The following is a 16,458-nucleotide window of genomic DNA, read 5'->3' as shown; positions in this document are numbered from 1 at the left end:
GTAGATGGCACTTCGAGCTGTAATAAATGATGTGGAGAGGGTAGTATGTTTGGCAAGTTATTAGTGCCTTTGACAGATAGGAGAAATACGCACTCTTATTCAGCAGCAGCCTGAGTTTATATACACGTGCAGGTACATAAGGAATTTTTCCCTACAGCCCCCTCTTTCCTATTCCAAGTCCACATACATCTGTTTCTGCCTGAGCATGAAAGTAATATAAATGAAAATGCTGCATTCAAGCTTGTATTTGTGGGTAATGGTAAATTAGAAACACTTCTTCACAAGTAGCTGTTGTGCGGGTTCGGGGTGGATAATTTGTTCTTCTAGAAGTTATTGGCTTTCAGGTGGGCTTAGCTTTTGTCCTGGTGGGGTTTGCAACAGATGTTTGTCTTCAGGAAGAATAAAGCCCTATGGCCTCATTCCCATGGGCTCCTAGAGGCTGTATGGGTATTTTCCCCCTCTCCTGCCCCAGTTCATTAGTTGAGGGTTGCTTGCAATAGTTGGAGGTCTCACAGACACCGTATGTTTAGACATAAAGTATAAATGAGCTTTTTGTTTCAAGGAGGTTGTGTGCCCTTTTTTTTTCTTCCGCCATCCTGGACTTCCTTAGAGGTATAGAATTGGAATTCACTGAATGCATTCAACTTCATCTGCAACCTCTTGGGGCTTTCGGGTTTCATTTTGTCTCTAAAATTCTTTGTGGAACTTTGGCTGAAGCTCAGGGTTTTTGAATTTTAAGACTATAAATTGTTTTTTTGAGTTCTGTCTGGTGTAACCTGTGGTGCTTGGAGAACATGCTACCTAGTGACTAGTTTTACTGCATAGTTTAAGTGGTCTGGTGTAGCATTTTAGGGGGCTGACACCTCCATTTGGAAGAATTGGTGATACGTGTTTTCCAATTTTTAGGTCTAAAGGTGGAGATAACACACTGTGGACAAATGAAAAGGAAGTACAGAGTGTGCAATGTCACCAGACGACCAGCAAGTCACCAAACGTAAAGTATTTTGCTTCTTTTTAAGCTTATGTTTAATCTCAGGCTGGAAAAGTATTTTGCCTGCCTTACTGACATAAGAAAAGTTGTCCTGAAAAATGATACTTTCTTTGGTCAACACTTTTAAAATATGTCTCAAAGTGTTTTCCTAATTTTGCTGTTCTTTTTGTTCTATTTTTATTCTATAATGAATGTCATGATATTTGAACCAATCACTTTGTTTTAACTCTGTGGGGTTTGGTTAGTTTGTTTGTTTTTTCATTTACAGATTTCTTCAACATTGGAATAACAGGGAGCCCTATTGGTAGGGTAGTGTTTCCCAGAACTGTTGAGTAGAAAAGTAGTGCCAACTGGGATCAGATTTCTAATCTTGCTTATTACCAATCTATTTCTCCTCTGGAAAAAATGTTTATTTTTAATCACTAACCAGAGATTTGCAGATAGCTTGAATATAGAGGTATTTATTCCCATTTTTAAGAAAGTAATATAAGGAACAAAACTGATACCAGCTTTTATACAAGGTGATAACTGATCAGTATCTAAATCTGTTATTTAATTGTTTGGGCTTTGTTTCATGCTCTTTCAGTGATGTATTATATTAATGAAAAGACAATATTCGTGCCACCTTGATGTAAGTATATGCAAATGTGTGTGCATATATGGAGATATGCTTGTAATGTACAGACAGAAATGCATTTCTGAAGCAATAATTGGTTTTGCAACTCTTAGAGTAGGCTTACTATTTTCTGTGCGTGGCATATCATAAAATGTAGTACTGCAAGTCTCCCAAATAAGCAGAAAACATTAGTCTTTGTCTCAAAGGCACCCACTCTTAGGAAACTTAAGTTACAGCTTCAGGTATTACCAACGTTAGAGAAACAGCCTTCTGTGGTACTGTTAGAAGACACATGGTAGTGCCAATGGTAGAGTCTTAATTATAGAAGTACACTTTACATCATTTCAGCAAGATAGCTTAAATCATCAGTGAGCTTAACTTGTGCCAAGTGTATTGAGCAAGTGTGGGAAAGTATTCTACATAAAGTAATGGCTTATTTTCATATTTGATTTCCAATAGATTCCCACTTCAGCAGGAGAATGGACAAACAGTTGAATGCACTGTAGCTCAGTATTTTAAGGACAGGCACAAATTAGTTCTACGCTATCCTCACCTTCCATGTTTACAAGTTGGACAGGAGCAGAAACACACATACCTTCCTCTGGAGGCAAGTAAACTTTTAGATAATACTGTATTCTGGGAATGGGGGAAGGGGGTTAGAGGTGAAAAGGCTCAAATGTTGACAGACTGTTTTTTGAGTAGCCAATTTTAGAAACTGAGAAACTGAGTAGTGCAGCAACGGGGGTGGGGTGGGCCCAAACCAAAAACCAGTTGCATTGTGTTTTTTAACTTCCTTTGTGCGGGGATATTTTAGGTGTGCAACATAGTGGCAGGACAAAGATGCATAAAGAAACTCACTGACAATCAAACTTCCACTATGATTCGAGCAACTGCCAGATCAGCACCTGACCGTCAAGAGGAGATTAGCAAATTGGTGAGTGTTCTGTTGAAGATGAGTGAAGCATAGCAATGGACTTAATTTTTCTCTTGCCATTAGCAGATACTGAATAGTTTGTGCGCTACACACAGGTTACGAGCATGTTTCTATAAGCCTTTCTCCATTAATCAGAGAAATACATTCTCACAAAAGGTTTTCAAGTGGGTTTTTTGGTGCTTTATTTCAAATTTTGAGGCAATTCCTTTTAAGTGGAATTAACAGAGGCTCTGGGTGTGTGTGGCATCACCCATATATAAGGGGTCTGTGCCCAAGTACAGGTTATCCCAGGAAGTTTTAGATCTTATAAAAAGAACTTCTTTTTTCTGCAATACCTAATTCCTTTTAATTTCAGATGCGGAGTGCCAGTTTTAATACCGACCCTTATGTTCGTGAATTTGGAATAATGGTCAAAGATGAAATGACAGATGTGACTGGCAGAGTTCTACAGCCTCCTTCAATCCTCTATGGAGGCAGGGTATGTTGAACAGATACTGTACAATCTGTGATAGCTTCCATTACCAGCTGCGATAACTTCTGTAATATGGTTGTTTTAAATTAATGATGTTGGATGTAATGGGATAAAGTCATCACAGGTGTAATGTTTAGAACTTACATGTAAGTTTTGAAAGTCCTTAAATGTACTGGCCATTTTGCATCTCCCTCAATTGTTTCTTTATTTCCAAAAGTAAAGCTAGGTTAAAAGTGCATTTATGTAAACTTCAGAGAAAAATTTGTGTATTTTTCCTTTGCACACTGTTTTATTGTGTATTGCAAGAGGAAACCTGCCAATAGTGGTTTAAAACAATGTGTGGAGAAGAACAGAGACAACTTCAATTATTACTGTTCACATTTTCCTCCCTTAACTCTGAAATCTTTGTGAACTTCTAGTTGGTTTTGAGTGTCCTGGGTGGAGCAGCTGTGTTTAGGACAGCTATCTTAAGGTATTATCTTTATCAACATGTTTTTCTCTAGAGCTGTGTCTTCCTGTTGGAGTATTTACTCACAGGTTTTTTCTTTACAATGGCTTTTCAGATGGCCTTTCTGACATAATCTTCCTACTGTCTTTTAAAAAAAGCTTGAGAAAAGGATTTTTCTATCAGTTATGTAATGTGTCTTATTTTTATGCAAGATGAAAGCTTTGGTAGCTGGGATAACTTAATTTGTGGAGGTTTCTGATGATATTTCTGTCCCTATGCACAAATCGGGCTGCTACCTCCGTAAACCCGCAATGGGAAAGGATCTTGCATCTTTTACCTAAAGCTCTTCAGACAAAATTGGGCATATTAGCTCAAACCTTCCTTCACTGACAGGTTAAGATAACCCAGCTGTCTTTGCCTGATCCTGATTAGGGAGAGCGCTCTCATGAACTGTTCTGGCAGCAGGGGAACAGGGGGAACAAGAGCTTAATGGCAGATGAATGATGGAAAGTCGGAGTGGGGGAGGTACTGCCTTCAGCAGACACAACTCTGCAAAATGAATTGCCAAATTTGTGTGTGTGTCCTGAAAAATTTCTATAAATCTTAGCTGTTGCTGCTAAATGAGAAGGCAGACATCGTGGTAACTTGTCTAAAACATCTACGGGATACTAATACTTATTAAGGTAATTAACATCACCAGAATTACTTTAGTCATCTTATTATATCCCTTGTCCTCTAAATAACCCATCACAGTAACGTCTGCTTGATGGGAGGAAAAAAAAGTGTTGCGCAGGTCAAAGTTGAATAACTGATCAGCTTTTGTCAGCTTGTTCGCGTTTTTTTTCTAGAATTGTGTGAGTGACATCAAACCGGTATTTGCCTCTACTTAGTGATGTGTAAAATACTGATAATACTTAAGTTGCTTTTGGAAAGTTCACTGAGTGGTTGTAAAGTCACTGTAGAAATGTACGTTCTTGTTAACATTACATACCAAGCATTAGTCTGACTTATTACCCATATGTAATTTCTCTCTGCTGCTGATTTATACAACCAAAGGAAACTATCAACAATAAAAAAGAATAATATGATCTTTATTTTTATGAGCTTTATTTTTCACCTGGCTAGCAAGCTGTCTTGCTACAGTGATAGAATGATCTTTATAAGATAGGATAGATGTTTGAACAGTGGAGAGAAAGACCTGAGAATATAAATAGCCTGCTAGTTGGAGGGAATTGGAAGCATAACTGATTTTTGTTAGCATGAATCAATTTTTGCATTAGTGTTTTGGTTTTGTGTTTTTTTTTTTTTCCTTCCACTTCCAGAATAAAGCAATTGCTACTCCAGTTCAAGGAGTCTGGGACATGAGGAATAAACAGTTTCACACTGGAATTGAAATAAAGGTTTGGGCAATTGCGTGCTTTGCTCCCCAGCGCCAATGCACTGAAGTTCATCTGAAGTAAGTGTGTTTCATAAAATGGTGATTTTATTATTTATTGTGTATGGAAATAACATAATTTCATTTATTTATTTATTTAGAATATATATTTTGTTAAGTTGTTTAACATATGGCAGTACATTTTTAAGTACTTTAAGTACATGCTTTTGAAGTTCTGTCTCTGTGTTTTGAATGATGCCAATATGATTTCAACGCTAGCATCGTGAAATCCTCCAGTTACCAAAAGCATTTTATGCTATATGGCAGGTTTCTGACCAGTGGGGCCTTAGGACAGAGTTTAAGATGACTGAAATGAGGTAATTGATGGGCGTTTATCACTATTTGTCAAGAGTGAAAGCTAACATGTATGTCATCTTAGGTTCTTTTCCTGGTTATACAGAATAGATTTATTTGTGCAGAACTTATTTAAAAAAGCAATCCAACTTTTGTCTAAAACTTTCTACCCTCTGGAGTTACCATCACGTGCAAGTTGCTGTATTTGCAAGATGAATAGGGCTAGTTGTTTTGTTGACTTTGAGCATTTGAATGAAACTTTCAAATTTGGATGGAACATGATTGTTGAAAAGACTATTGTTAAAAGTGATATCTATCGTTCTCATATCAGGGAAAGTGTGCATGCTTGTGTAGATGGATTATCTTAATTCCTTCTTTTGCACGCATTTGCTTTCCCTTCATGCATGGGCAAGTGCAGCTCTTACAGCTGCCTTAGCAGGTGACTCAGCTGCCCTTTGTAAAGTGAATGAAAGACAGCAATTTTTCATAGTAATGGTATTGCCATAACAGTGTTCCTTTTAGATAATTTGCCAAATAGCTCAGGAATTTTTCCCTAACAAGTTGTGAGCGAACAGTGGGAGTCTTATCTTTTGCTTTTCTTCCCACTGTGTAAAGCTAGGGACTTGTTCTTTCCAGGTACATGGCAGGAACTACGCTGCCAGAGAATTTTCCCTTCCATGCTGTTGCTTCTAGTGGAAAGGCTGCATAGGAGAAGTTAGTCAGTTTTGAGAGAGAGGCAGAAGTCTTCAACATAATGAGCCAAAATAATATTATTTGATGGCTTAGAGTTTCTCCTTACCGTGAAAGGAGATTCTTCATACTAGGAATATGGCTGCATCCAGTTGAATCTTGTTGCCTCTTGTTACATCTTGTTGAGCAAGTTGGAACTTGGCTACTGTAGATCCGTCAGAGTAAACACCTTCAAAATCCCTAAAAGTCTTCAAAATCATCCTGCTTTACCTGTCCAGAACAAGGAAAGAAACTTTCCTCTTAGACACCACACTTAGAGATGGACTTCTAAAGGCTCAAAACCTCTGCATTTTTAGACTTGCATGTTCTGCTACTGACTCTTTCTGCCTTATAGTGGTGAGTGCCTGCTTTGCCAGGGAAAATGCTTAACGTGCCTATATTCTGCAAGAAGCCACAAGCTGCAGGGCTGAAGCTCACAGACTGTTATGATTCATAAAAGTTAACAATAGGTTTGGAAGAAACTAAATCTTCACACCCTGTTAGTGGGTAAGACTATTATCTGGCACCCTTTGAAGACAAGCAACTTTTTAGACACCTATTGGGGCATCCACTCCAAAATAACAAAAGGGGCTTTGTCAGCATTTATGTCAGTTAGGCATTGCTACCTGGAATCATGTTTACTGTGCTGGTCATGAAACCAAGTGCCAAAGAAGAAAGAAGGACACCTCTGGGTGCATCTGCACTAGTCTTTTAGTTTGGATCAGGAGTGCATATTTGAAGTGATGCTCCTTGATGGTCACCAATTGCCATACCATGTTCTGCATCAAGGAGCAGTCTGAGTGTACAATGTGGATCCATCCCCCTCCCCCCCCTCCCCCCCCCCCAACTGGACTAGAGGATGTGCTTCAGCCAATAATGGACATTCAGTCCACCCCACCAGACTACAGCCACTCTGGACAAAAAAGTCCCAGAAACACATGTAGTGTGGATGTTGGTCCCTTCCGCACCAAGTACTCTGCTCTACAGGTGTTGTGGTTTAACCCCAGCTGGCAATTAAGCACTGTGGAGCTGCTTGCTCACACACACACACACACACCCCTCCCCAGTGGGATGGGGGGGGAGAAAAGTAAAACTCGTGGGTTAAGATAAAGACAGTTTAATAGGACAGAAAAGGAAGGGAAAATACTACTACTCCTACTACTAGAATATACAAAACAAGGGACGTACAATACAGTTGCTCACCACCTGCTGACTGATGTCCAGTTGATCCCTGAGCTGCAGTACCCCCAGCCAACTTCCCCGAGTTTTTATACTGGGCATGACATAATGTGGTATGGAGTAGCCCTTTGGGTCGTTAGCATCAGCTGTCCCTGCTCTGTCTCCTACTAGTTTCTTTTGCACTCCCAGCCTCCACTGGCAGGGCAGTATAGAAAGCTGAAAAGTCCTTGATTTAGTATAAACACTGCTTAGCAACACCTAAAACATCAGTGTGTTATCAACATTATTCTCATCCTAAATCCAAAACACAGCACTATACCAGCTCCTAAGAAGAAAATTAACTGTATTCCAACTGAAACCAGGACAATAAGTCTGCACTGTGACACCACATGGAAGTATGGTAGAGCGGGCTGTCCAAAATATCATCGTTGCAGTGTTTTTGCAAAAAGTAGCTTATACTGTATCTTGTAGAAATATCAAATAAGGTGGAATTTGCTTTGGAAATGAAGTTTTTAGTAATGGTGTTATTTATACAGTGTATTTCCTCATCTTCCCGTCTTTCCTTCAGTGACTACATAGGCGCAGTCAATTCAAGATGCATTTGGGGTAAATTCCTAGGTTTTAGGACAGCGCAACTCTGCAAGTTTAACAGGATTGTTACATTAAAAATTAGAATGAAAATCAAGATGGATTTTGCTACGTGAGAATCTAATCTATTTGCATCCTTTAGGTCCTTTACAGAACAACTGAGGAAAATTTCCAGAGATGCAGGAATGCCAATCCAGGGGCAGCCGTGCTTCTGTAAATACGCGCAGGGAGCTGATAGTGTGGAGCCCATGTTCAGACATCTCAAGAACACTTACACTGGGCTGCAGCTTGTTGTAGTAATTTTGCCAGGAAAAACGCCAGTCTATGGTCAGTAAGTGCAAATCATGAGCATGTGTGTTTCAGTCACAATTTCGTGTATTTTTGGTGAAGTATCTGTATGAGAGAAGTTTGATACTGGTTTAACTATATAAATTCCATTTAGGAAATGGGCTATAAATTATTTTTATTCTTCTTCTTGTGCTGCGTGATGTTTTATATTCTTTTCATTATTTTTGTCTATGCTTTTAATTTGCTTTTCCACATTCTTCCTGTTGGTTGCATTTGAGATGCAGTTTGTGAGTGAGAAAGCTAAACCAGGGCTTTTGTGAAATTGATGAAATTGATATGCAGTGGATTAAAATATTCTTACTGTAATTTATGTGCTGAAAATTCCAAGTGATTGAAGAAGTAATGACTTCAAGAACCATGTAACCATGCATTTTGGTTCTAACTAGCTCTTCCTATAGGCAAGACTGTTCATTTTCCTATCCTGCCTTCCTCCTTTTTTCACTTACCTTGCCTAATTGCAGCACCAGCCACTATTTTTCTCCCATAGCTTCATGGACTCTCTATTCTCTAGTGTCTCAGATCTACCAAGCAGCTGCAGATTTGTTTTATCCCATCCCTCACTCTCACCAATTTAATACAGCAGAAAATAATTTCCTAAATTTCTCTTCGCCAAATTATCTCCTATAAGATAAAAAGAGAGATTAAAAAAGGAATCTTGACAAAATAGTACCTCTTTTTCCCCCTTGAATTCAGCCTTCCAAAGGAAGTGGCTCGTCTCTAATTTATTCAGTAGAAATTCAGTGCAAAATGACATTTTCACTTTCCTGCTTGGCATTAAAAGGGGACTCTTTACTTAACCACTGAGAGGATGTGGTACCACAATCATCTGCTTTCCTTGTCATTATCTTTAATTATAGTTCTTTCTGCCCCCTCTAATCATCTCCATTTTCTCCCTGCGCTCTTCCATACTCTTGTCTTGTCTTTTCTCCTCTTCTCACCCTGCTCCTCAAAAAGCCCCTTTCCCTCTCCTGTTGCCAAAGGGGGGTTTCATCTTCTCTGACCCTGTCTTGGAGCCTAAATTTCTTCTCTTCCTGAGTGTAAGAGTATGGCTTTCTTCAAGTCTTTAAGTCTCAATTTTGTTGGTAACAATAGGATTTGTTTTAACCTTTTGAATAGTACAGATCTTAACGAGTTTGTTTTGGAGTTTTCATGGGCCATCCTTTGCTAAACTGGCCACTTTTTATGCAAGTGATAAACTTTCAGTGATGGACTGATAAACTGGTTGGCTGAATATTACTCAACATGTTACTATTAAGTTTGCGTACTAGTCCAGTGTTTAATAATGAAACAAGTGCTCATCTTCCTAATATTATCCACATTACCTACTTTATTAGCCAAAAGTTTTTCCATGCTGATGATAAAACACTAACTCTAAAATTACAATTCTTGTAATTTTTTAAAAAAAATCTTTGTTAAAATAAGCCAACAGTGCCCTTAGTTAGATTTAGGACCCAGTTACTGCGCAGTTGGCAGGTGGAACAGTACAGAACTGGGAGGAGGTTTATTGGAGGCTGGAGTTGGGCTTGGGCTTTAGGTTTTTTCTTGTTTCTTCAAGCTTAATGACCACTCTGCTAAAACTCTTAAGTGTAGTTAATTATCACTGAATTAACGTCGCCTACATTGTTTGATTTGCAATATGCAAATATTTTGTTTTTTCTTTGTTTTGCAGCGGAAGTGAAGCGTGTTGGTGACACTGTGCTGGGAATGGCTACACAGTGTGTTCAGATGAAAAATGTGCAAAGAACAACACCGCAAACTCTGTCTAACCTTTGCTTAAAAATAAATGTCAAATTAGGAGGCGTAAATAATATTTTACTGCCACAGGGAAGGTAAGCCATCTTTCAGAGAAGAAGAGGGTATTGTATTGTAAAGAGAATGTGTGTCATATTAAGATAACTCGGTGCTTTTATTTATAGTCATAGCACGGTAGTATAAGCGACTCTTCAGATGAACTATCTTTTGGCTTCTAATAGATAGTCCTGCAAGTTAAGTTACAAAGACTGGAGAGGAATACTTGTTCCAGTTGAAATTTGTAATAAAAATATTGTTATTGCAATCTGACCGTTGAAGTATACAACTTTCATTTGAATGAAAAGTTTAAAATACTTTATTTGCTTGTGAGTTTTCAGAAACAAATAGAGACCATCTTGAATAGTAGTGCCTTTTCCTTTATCATTTAATTGTGGTCAAGATTCTTCATTTTGTTGAGGGTATGTCTTAACTTACATAGGCATTTAAAAAACCAAAAGCTGGGAGCAGAAAACTCTTAATTGGTTTCCAGGTCCAGTTTACCTTGCAATTTCTTATTAGTATTACATTGATAAGTCTTAGTTATACTGTGACTGTATTCTGTCAAGTTACTTTGATACTGTTGAGTTCTGTATCTGACATGTCACTGAAGTCCTGCATATAGGTGAATGGGAGTGAAATAAGTATCTTGTTATTTGTAAAAAAGGAGAGACCCTGCTGTAAAAGACTAAATTTGGTTTGTGTATCATCTTAAAACAAATGTTCTTAAATTGAAACTTTTCATGAATTTTATTGACAAATCAGTGACAAGAAATTCTAATCAAAGAACGAACAAAATACAGCTTGTTTTGTCTTACCTCTGCAGGCTAGAGAAGGCTAGCATAAAGATATATAAAGTTACTTTAATCAAAATGAACAACTAGGTTTGTAAGTCACTAAAAAGATGGTGTTTTTACAATCATTGCTTTTCAAGTTGTGGAGAGAGCTCAGGGAATAACCTGCTACATCGTTCTTGGGAGCCTGTTTCAAAGAAGTCAACATTCTGTTTTGCACAGATAAGGAAATTTTCACTTTTGTATTTAGGCTAGTCAGAAGGCAGCTGCTGAAAAATAATCCAGCAAGTACTTAGGGAGGGAAAAAAAGAACACGTTATCAGAAGGGATATATATTTTGTCTATCTTGTTAAATTCTGTTTATTGAACTAAATATACCCAGCCTGGGTAATGTGCTTGTTGGAGACTTCTATTAAAGCAACTAAAAAATCATTGTATTGCAGAGCATGCATTTCAAAAAGGCGCAGCGTTTTTTTGCTGTTGTTTTTTCGGTTTTGTTTTTGTTTTTCGAAAAGGAGTTTAAGATACTGCTGTGGAAACAAACACACACCATATAAGTAGTTATATGCTGGATTTATAAACATAAAGTCTCTGTTAAGTGGCATGTGTTGACAACAATGTGGCCAGAAAGTTGAATTCTGCTTGTTATACCAATAAATGATGCATCCATGAAAATGGAGTTAAGGGGTGGAAAAGTATGGCACAACTACACACACCTACGTGTTCTGAAAAAGTGCAGGTTTGAGGTATTTAAAACAGAGCTCTTTATTATTTTCTGTTGGTTGAGGGGATGGGAATAGAACAGCTTTTTATTTGTATGATTGCATTCTAAGTTACATCGTTATAATTACCTTCAAATTCCTTTTCAGAGAAGGTCTGAAAACAGCTGAATCTGTCTACATAACCATTCCCCCACACACCCACATAAACACCAAAAAATTCTCATGGCCTAAGATTTCCTATTTAAAATTGTTTTATTGAGGAATAGAGTTGAAGCTTAAAACTTCCAATGTAGTGTGTTGGTGTTCCACTCTTGATGCAGTGGATCAATATCTTAACTTAAAGGTTTGTTTAAAACTTTGAAGCATAGTTTAAAAAAAAAACCCCAAACCTATGATATCCACAATTTTTGTATTTCCTTACCAACGCTAGTTTTTTGTTCAGAAATGAAATTGTAGCATCTGTATATGAGCACAGTCGTTTAATTTTCTCAGGTGCCATTTGTTGGTAAGGAATCAACTGTTATTCTTTTCTATGGTTTAATTAACAAAGGCTGCAATTCTCCAAGTTAAAAAAAAAAGAAGCTTGGTGGTTTTTTTTTTTACTCACTTTTAATGAAAAGCAGCAATTGGTTATGCTTTAAAAATATGCCTAAGTATTTAGTATGAGAACCCTAATCAGAACTTCTAATTACTGTCACAGTATGAGTGACCAACTCTGATCAAGTGCAAATTGTTGACTAATTTACTGCAAGAGCATAGAGTGCTATTTACTTGAGTTATAATGCACTTTATTAAGTGTAAGCCTTGCTGCTTTTACAAACTTGCTTTCTCTTTATCAGACCACCAGTATTTCAACAGCCTGTCATATTCCTTGGTGCAGATGTAACTCATCCGCCAGCTGGAGATGGAAAAAAACCTTCCATTGCTGCAGTAAGTAAATTGTATAATGATCTTTAACCCCTGCTCTCTCCTGCTGCTCAACTCTAATGCATTTTATTACTTTCAGTTCTTTTGTGGTCCATTTCTCCTGATTGCCTAATTATAGTATTATTATAATAATTTTTGTGCAGGAATCTAATGAAACTTTGGAGAGCTTGCTCTGATACTAATTACTTAAATGTGTGTTATTAGCTTGTAAAATGCCTGAGCTGCTATTAATACACAGAGGAGCTCTTCTATTAGCTGTTATTTGTCAGCAACCTGTAATGAGCTGGTGCATGTTTAAATCTGCTTTTTCAGCAGTTAAAAATGGTAAGAATCTATCTGTTACTGATAGGGAACTAAGCTAGCTCAGTTGTGGTTTTGGGGGATTCAAGCTTCCTGACAACACAAAATGCAGTAATCTCTTGGAAAGGTACTCCTTAAGTACAGGGAATGGCTTTTGACTTGCGTTATGTCAAACACCTGTAATGGCTGCTCTGGCTTATTTAATAAATGAAGATCCTTGGTGACAGTATGTTCAGTATCTTAGCCTGTGGTGCTAAATAAACAAATACCTGTTTTAAAATGTTGCGCACGTGTGTCCAGGGAAGACCAGGTGGAGATGTGCTTACTTGTGACATTTGACATATGGAATTCTGATTTTTTTTTTGTTTGTCTGATTATTTTTTAAGTCCCATGCCACTTTTACAATATACGAATTTTGATGTTTCATAAACAGAAAAATCCCTTCCCTTGGCGAGCAGTGTCTCTTTGGTGTGGATATTTCTGTGGTGCCTCACCATTTCAATTTTATGGATTCATCCACAGTGTGTCAGAGAGCGACTTGGTCTTCAAGAGTTCAAATTCCTGTGCTGCAGTCCTAACTAAATCTATGGTTTCATGGTATCACTGCTCCAAATTGTATTTGGTTTTTAACTGTATGTAGGTACAAATAGGAAATTAGTCTTTTAAAATAAGTTTTCTCTTTAAGCAGGCTATGTTGCCACAGGTAGACTAAACTCAAAGGTCTTCCAAGCACTTTATGATTTTGTCTACATCTTTGCTAGGTCAACCCCTTAGTTTACAAGATACTGTTAAAAAGATAGTGCAGTTATCTCGATGAAATACCTTTATTAAAGTGCTTTTAAGGTTGGTTTGATACTAAGCATTTTTTTCAACAGGTTGTAGGAAGTATGGATGCTCATCCTAATCGATACTGTGCCACTGTTCGGGTCCAGCAGCACCGCCAAGAAATCATCCAAGATTTGGCTGCCATGGTCAGGGAGTTGCTTATTCAGTTCTACAAATCAACTAGATTTAAACCAACTCGTATAATCTTCTACAGAGATGGTGTTTCTGAGGGGCAGTTTCAACAGGTTATATTTTTCTTTTTGAGATTTTAATTATATAGTTTTCTGGTAATAATGTAGTTTTATGTAGTTGGAGTTACGAAAAGAAGTATACCCTCAACAAATCTTCCCTCAACAAATTTGTTAGATTCTAACCAAGCAGAGCAGGGAAAGTGTTTTCATATTTAATGCTTTTCCCCTTTAAAATATTCCCTTTGCAAAATTATAAAGTATAGTTTTAGCACCTGAGTATGTTCAACATCTGTGACCAATTCAAGATAAATTAGTCAAACTGTATCCCATAGAACTTGGACAATAAAGAAAAACTAAGTGTAAGCTAATTTTCCTGCTTTTTTTAACCAGGATTAATAAATGCTGTTTTTTCACACTCTCACTTTGAATTAATTCCCGATAAAATTCAAAAAATACTTTCTTGTATTTTTTTTTGTTTGCTTACAAGTACTATATTTTATGAAATATTTTTCTATATATTTTAAAGATACTATCATACACTTTCCTTTCCAGTATTATTATATGTAAATTAAGACACAGAATTTAGTCAACTTCTCAGAATCCAAGGGGAAGGGAGTAAAGGTCACTTAGTAAACTTGAATTACTAAAATAATCTTTGTATGAACTTCTGATATTTTCTCCCATTTATCACTGGTTTTCACTGAATTTTTAATTTATAATTAACCCACATCCTAAATCATTGCTTTTTGGTTTATTGCACTTCCCTCTCTCTCAGTTTTTATTGATGCCTGTAGTCCTGCATGAGACTTCACAAAGCTGGGAAAGAGCATGCAGTTGAGCAATTCTGGATTTTATCCCTTGTACTAGTTTGAAAAATAATTGGGCTGTTGTATATTCAACAGCCTAATTAAATGTTCATTTGTATTTGACAGTTAAAAAGACTTTGACATACAGCTTATTAGTCCAAGCCTCATGCTTGGAGCTGAACAAATATGGAACCAGCTCTTGCCTGGCTCAGGAAACTGGTGATCTAATTTGTTCTCATTCAGTGAAGGAGTTAAGGTTTGATCGTGCATGCTTTGACATCTCATTATTCTTGACAATGCAAGAAGGAACATGATAGCTATCTTACAGGTTACTCTTATCTTTCATACTTATCATACATCTTTATGTTTATGATTCAGGTTCTCCATCATGAATTGCTGGCTATCAGAGAAGCATGCATTAAACTAGAAAAGGATTACCAGCCTGGAATTACGTTTATAGTTGTGCAGAAAAGGCATCACACCAGACTCTTCTGTACAGATAAAAATGAACGGGTATGTTCTAGTTGTGACTGGCAAGTATCTAGCAGGCAGCCAAGTTACCTGTTACTTACTGCTTATTTAAGCAGTAAGTCTTCTTTGAAGAACTACATAACATAGTAGGTGAGATCTTTCTGCCTGGAAAGGAAAACCTTCATTTTCTGTCCCATATAATAAAGTGGCAAGAAGCTTTTATGAAACGTCAGCAGGATGTGCCTTTCAACAAGTCTGTCCATCCTTTTTTAAGTTCATCAAAGTTTTCAGGTTTCTTCTCAGTTTTTTTACTGTCTCAAGATCCTCAAGGGTTGAGACTGATCTGAGTAGTGTAGGGTTTATAATGTAGATGTCTACATCTGGAACAGTTACCTCAGGCACTCTTCGTTGTAAATGGAGATCTGTTTAGTATTCCGAACACACTTTAAGACACCTTTCATCTGATCCTAGTGCTAGGAAGTTCACTAATTTGGTTGCCATTGACTACAGAGTGACTCTTGGGTTACCAGCTGAGATGTAGACGTCTGCACAGTAGACACTGAAATTGTTAGGTAAAGTGAACCCTACACTTCAAGAATACTTTATTTTCTGTTAACACCACCTTTAAGTTATCTTAGGTGTCTAGTGTCTTAGGTGGAGTTCGATTTGGGCATATCAAATGTCACAACACATTATTTGTAGTATTGAACATCTTGAATTGTTTATGAGTGTTTCATAGTTGTTATTGTATGTATGTGAAGTACATGTAGAAATATTTGATCCACGTTTCTGGGTGGAGAGGAGTCTCCCCAAGTCTAGGATGGAGTCATTGCTGTAAATGAAGAGTTCCTAACCTCTGTTCACAGATAGGGTTTTTCATGTTCTTTTTCCTTCTGTCAGGCTTCTCTGTATGAGCATTTGAAGCCCATTAGGTTTCAAGGTAATAATTAATAACTTCTAATGCTGACAGGAAGGTGGTTTTTATATCGATAACATGCTATGATTACAGTTGCTAAATTGCTTTAAAGTAAAGAGTATTTTTAAGTTCTGCTTTGAAGTAAAGTGTTCTTGAGGGAAGAAGAGGCCTGTCTTACAACTATGGATTGTCCTCTTTCACATATAAGCAAGAAAAGTTATAGAGGAATAACCTGCCCTGGAATGGGAAGATGAAAAGAATTTGACAAATCAGTTGCAGGAAATTCTTTTTACATTAATCAGAAAAGCTAATCTTTGTAGGTAACTTCTAAGAAGATTTTGCAGCTTGTCTTTTTTTTCCTCTGTTGTAAAGATGCTCCAGATTTTCAGTTTTAACAAAATTTCAGTTTTGCTCATTCTTTCTTGACTTACTGCTTTTTACAGATTTTTTTTTCTTGTGTTTTTTTTTCCTTTCTATACAGCTGAAAAGAAAAAACTTTGTGTGCCTTACTATATATGCATTTTCTGTTCACACAGGTTGGAAAAAGTGGAAACATTCCAGCTGGTACCACAGTGGACACAAAAATCACCCATCCATCAGAGTTTGACTTTTACCTGTGTAGTCATGCTGGTATTCAGGTACAGCATTTTGTGTGGGATGGTAACTTTCAAAGATAACACTGGC

The 16,458-nt window shown here is 37.3% G+C and overlaps 1 protein-coding gene across 2 annotated transcripts in view; it reads left to right on the top strand.

Moving 5' to 3' along the window:
- The window catches only part of AGO2 (argonaute RISC catalytic component 2), a 70,314-nt gene that overhangs the window by 34,349 nt on the left and 19,507 nt on the right, over nt 1–16,458 (top strand). For both annotated transcript variants that reach the window (XM_069780131.1, XM_069780132.1), the window contains exons 7-17: nt 907–994; nt 2,067–2,214; nt 2,422–2,541; nt 2,897–3,019; nt 4,784–4,917; nt 7,829–8,013; nt 9,704–9,863; nt 12,178–12,268; nt 13,441–13,635; nt 14,766–14,900; nt 16,311–16,412. In XM_069780131.1, coding sequence (XP_069636232.1) covers nt 907–994; nt 2,067–2,214; nt 2,422–2,541; nt 2,897–3,019; nt 4,784–4,917; nt 7,829–8,013; nt 9,704–9,863; nt 12,178–12,268; nt 13,441–13,635; nt 14,766–14,900; nt 16,311–16,412 — 1,481 coding nt within the window. The remainder of the gene's footprint in view (nt 1–906; nt 995–2,066; nt 2,215–2,421; nt 2,542–2,896; nt 3,020–4,783; nt 4,918–7,828; nt 8,014–9,703; nt 9,864–12,177; nt 12,269–13,440; nt 13,636–14,765; nt 14,901–16,310; nt 16,413–16,458) is intronic.

The sequence above is a fragment of the Haliaeetus albicilla genome, chromosome 3, assembly GCF_947461875.1.
Source record: "Haliaeetus albicilla chromosome 3, bHalAlb1.1, whole genome shotgun sequence".
NCBI lineage: Eukaryota > Metazoa > Chordata > Aves > Accipitriformes > Accipitridae > Haliaeetus > Haliaeetus albicilla.
Note: the sequence above shows the minus strand (reverse complement) of the source record. Positions and strands in the feature narration are given on the sequence as shown.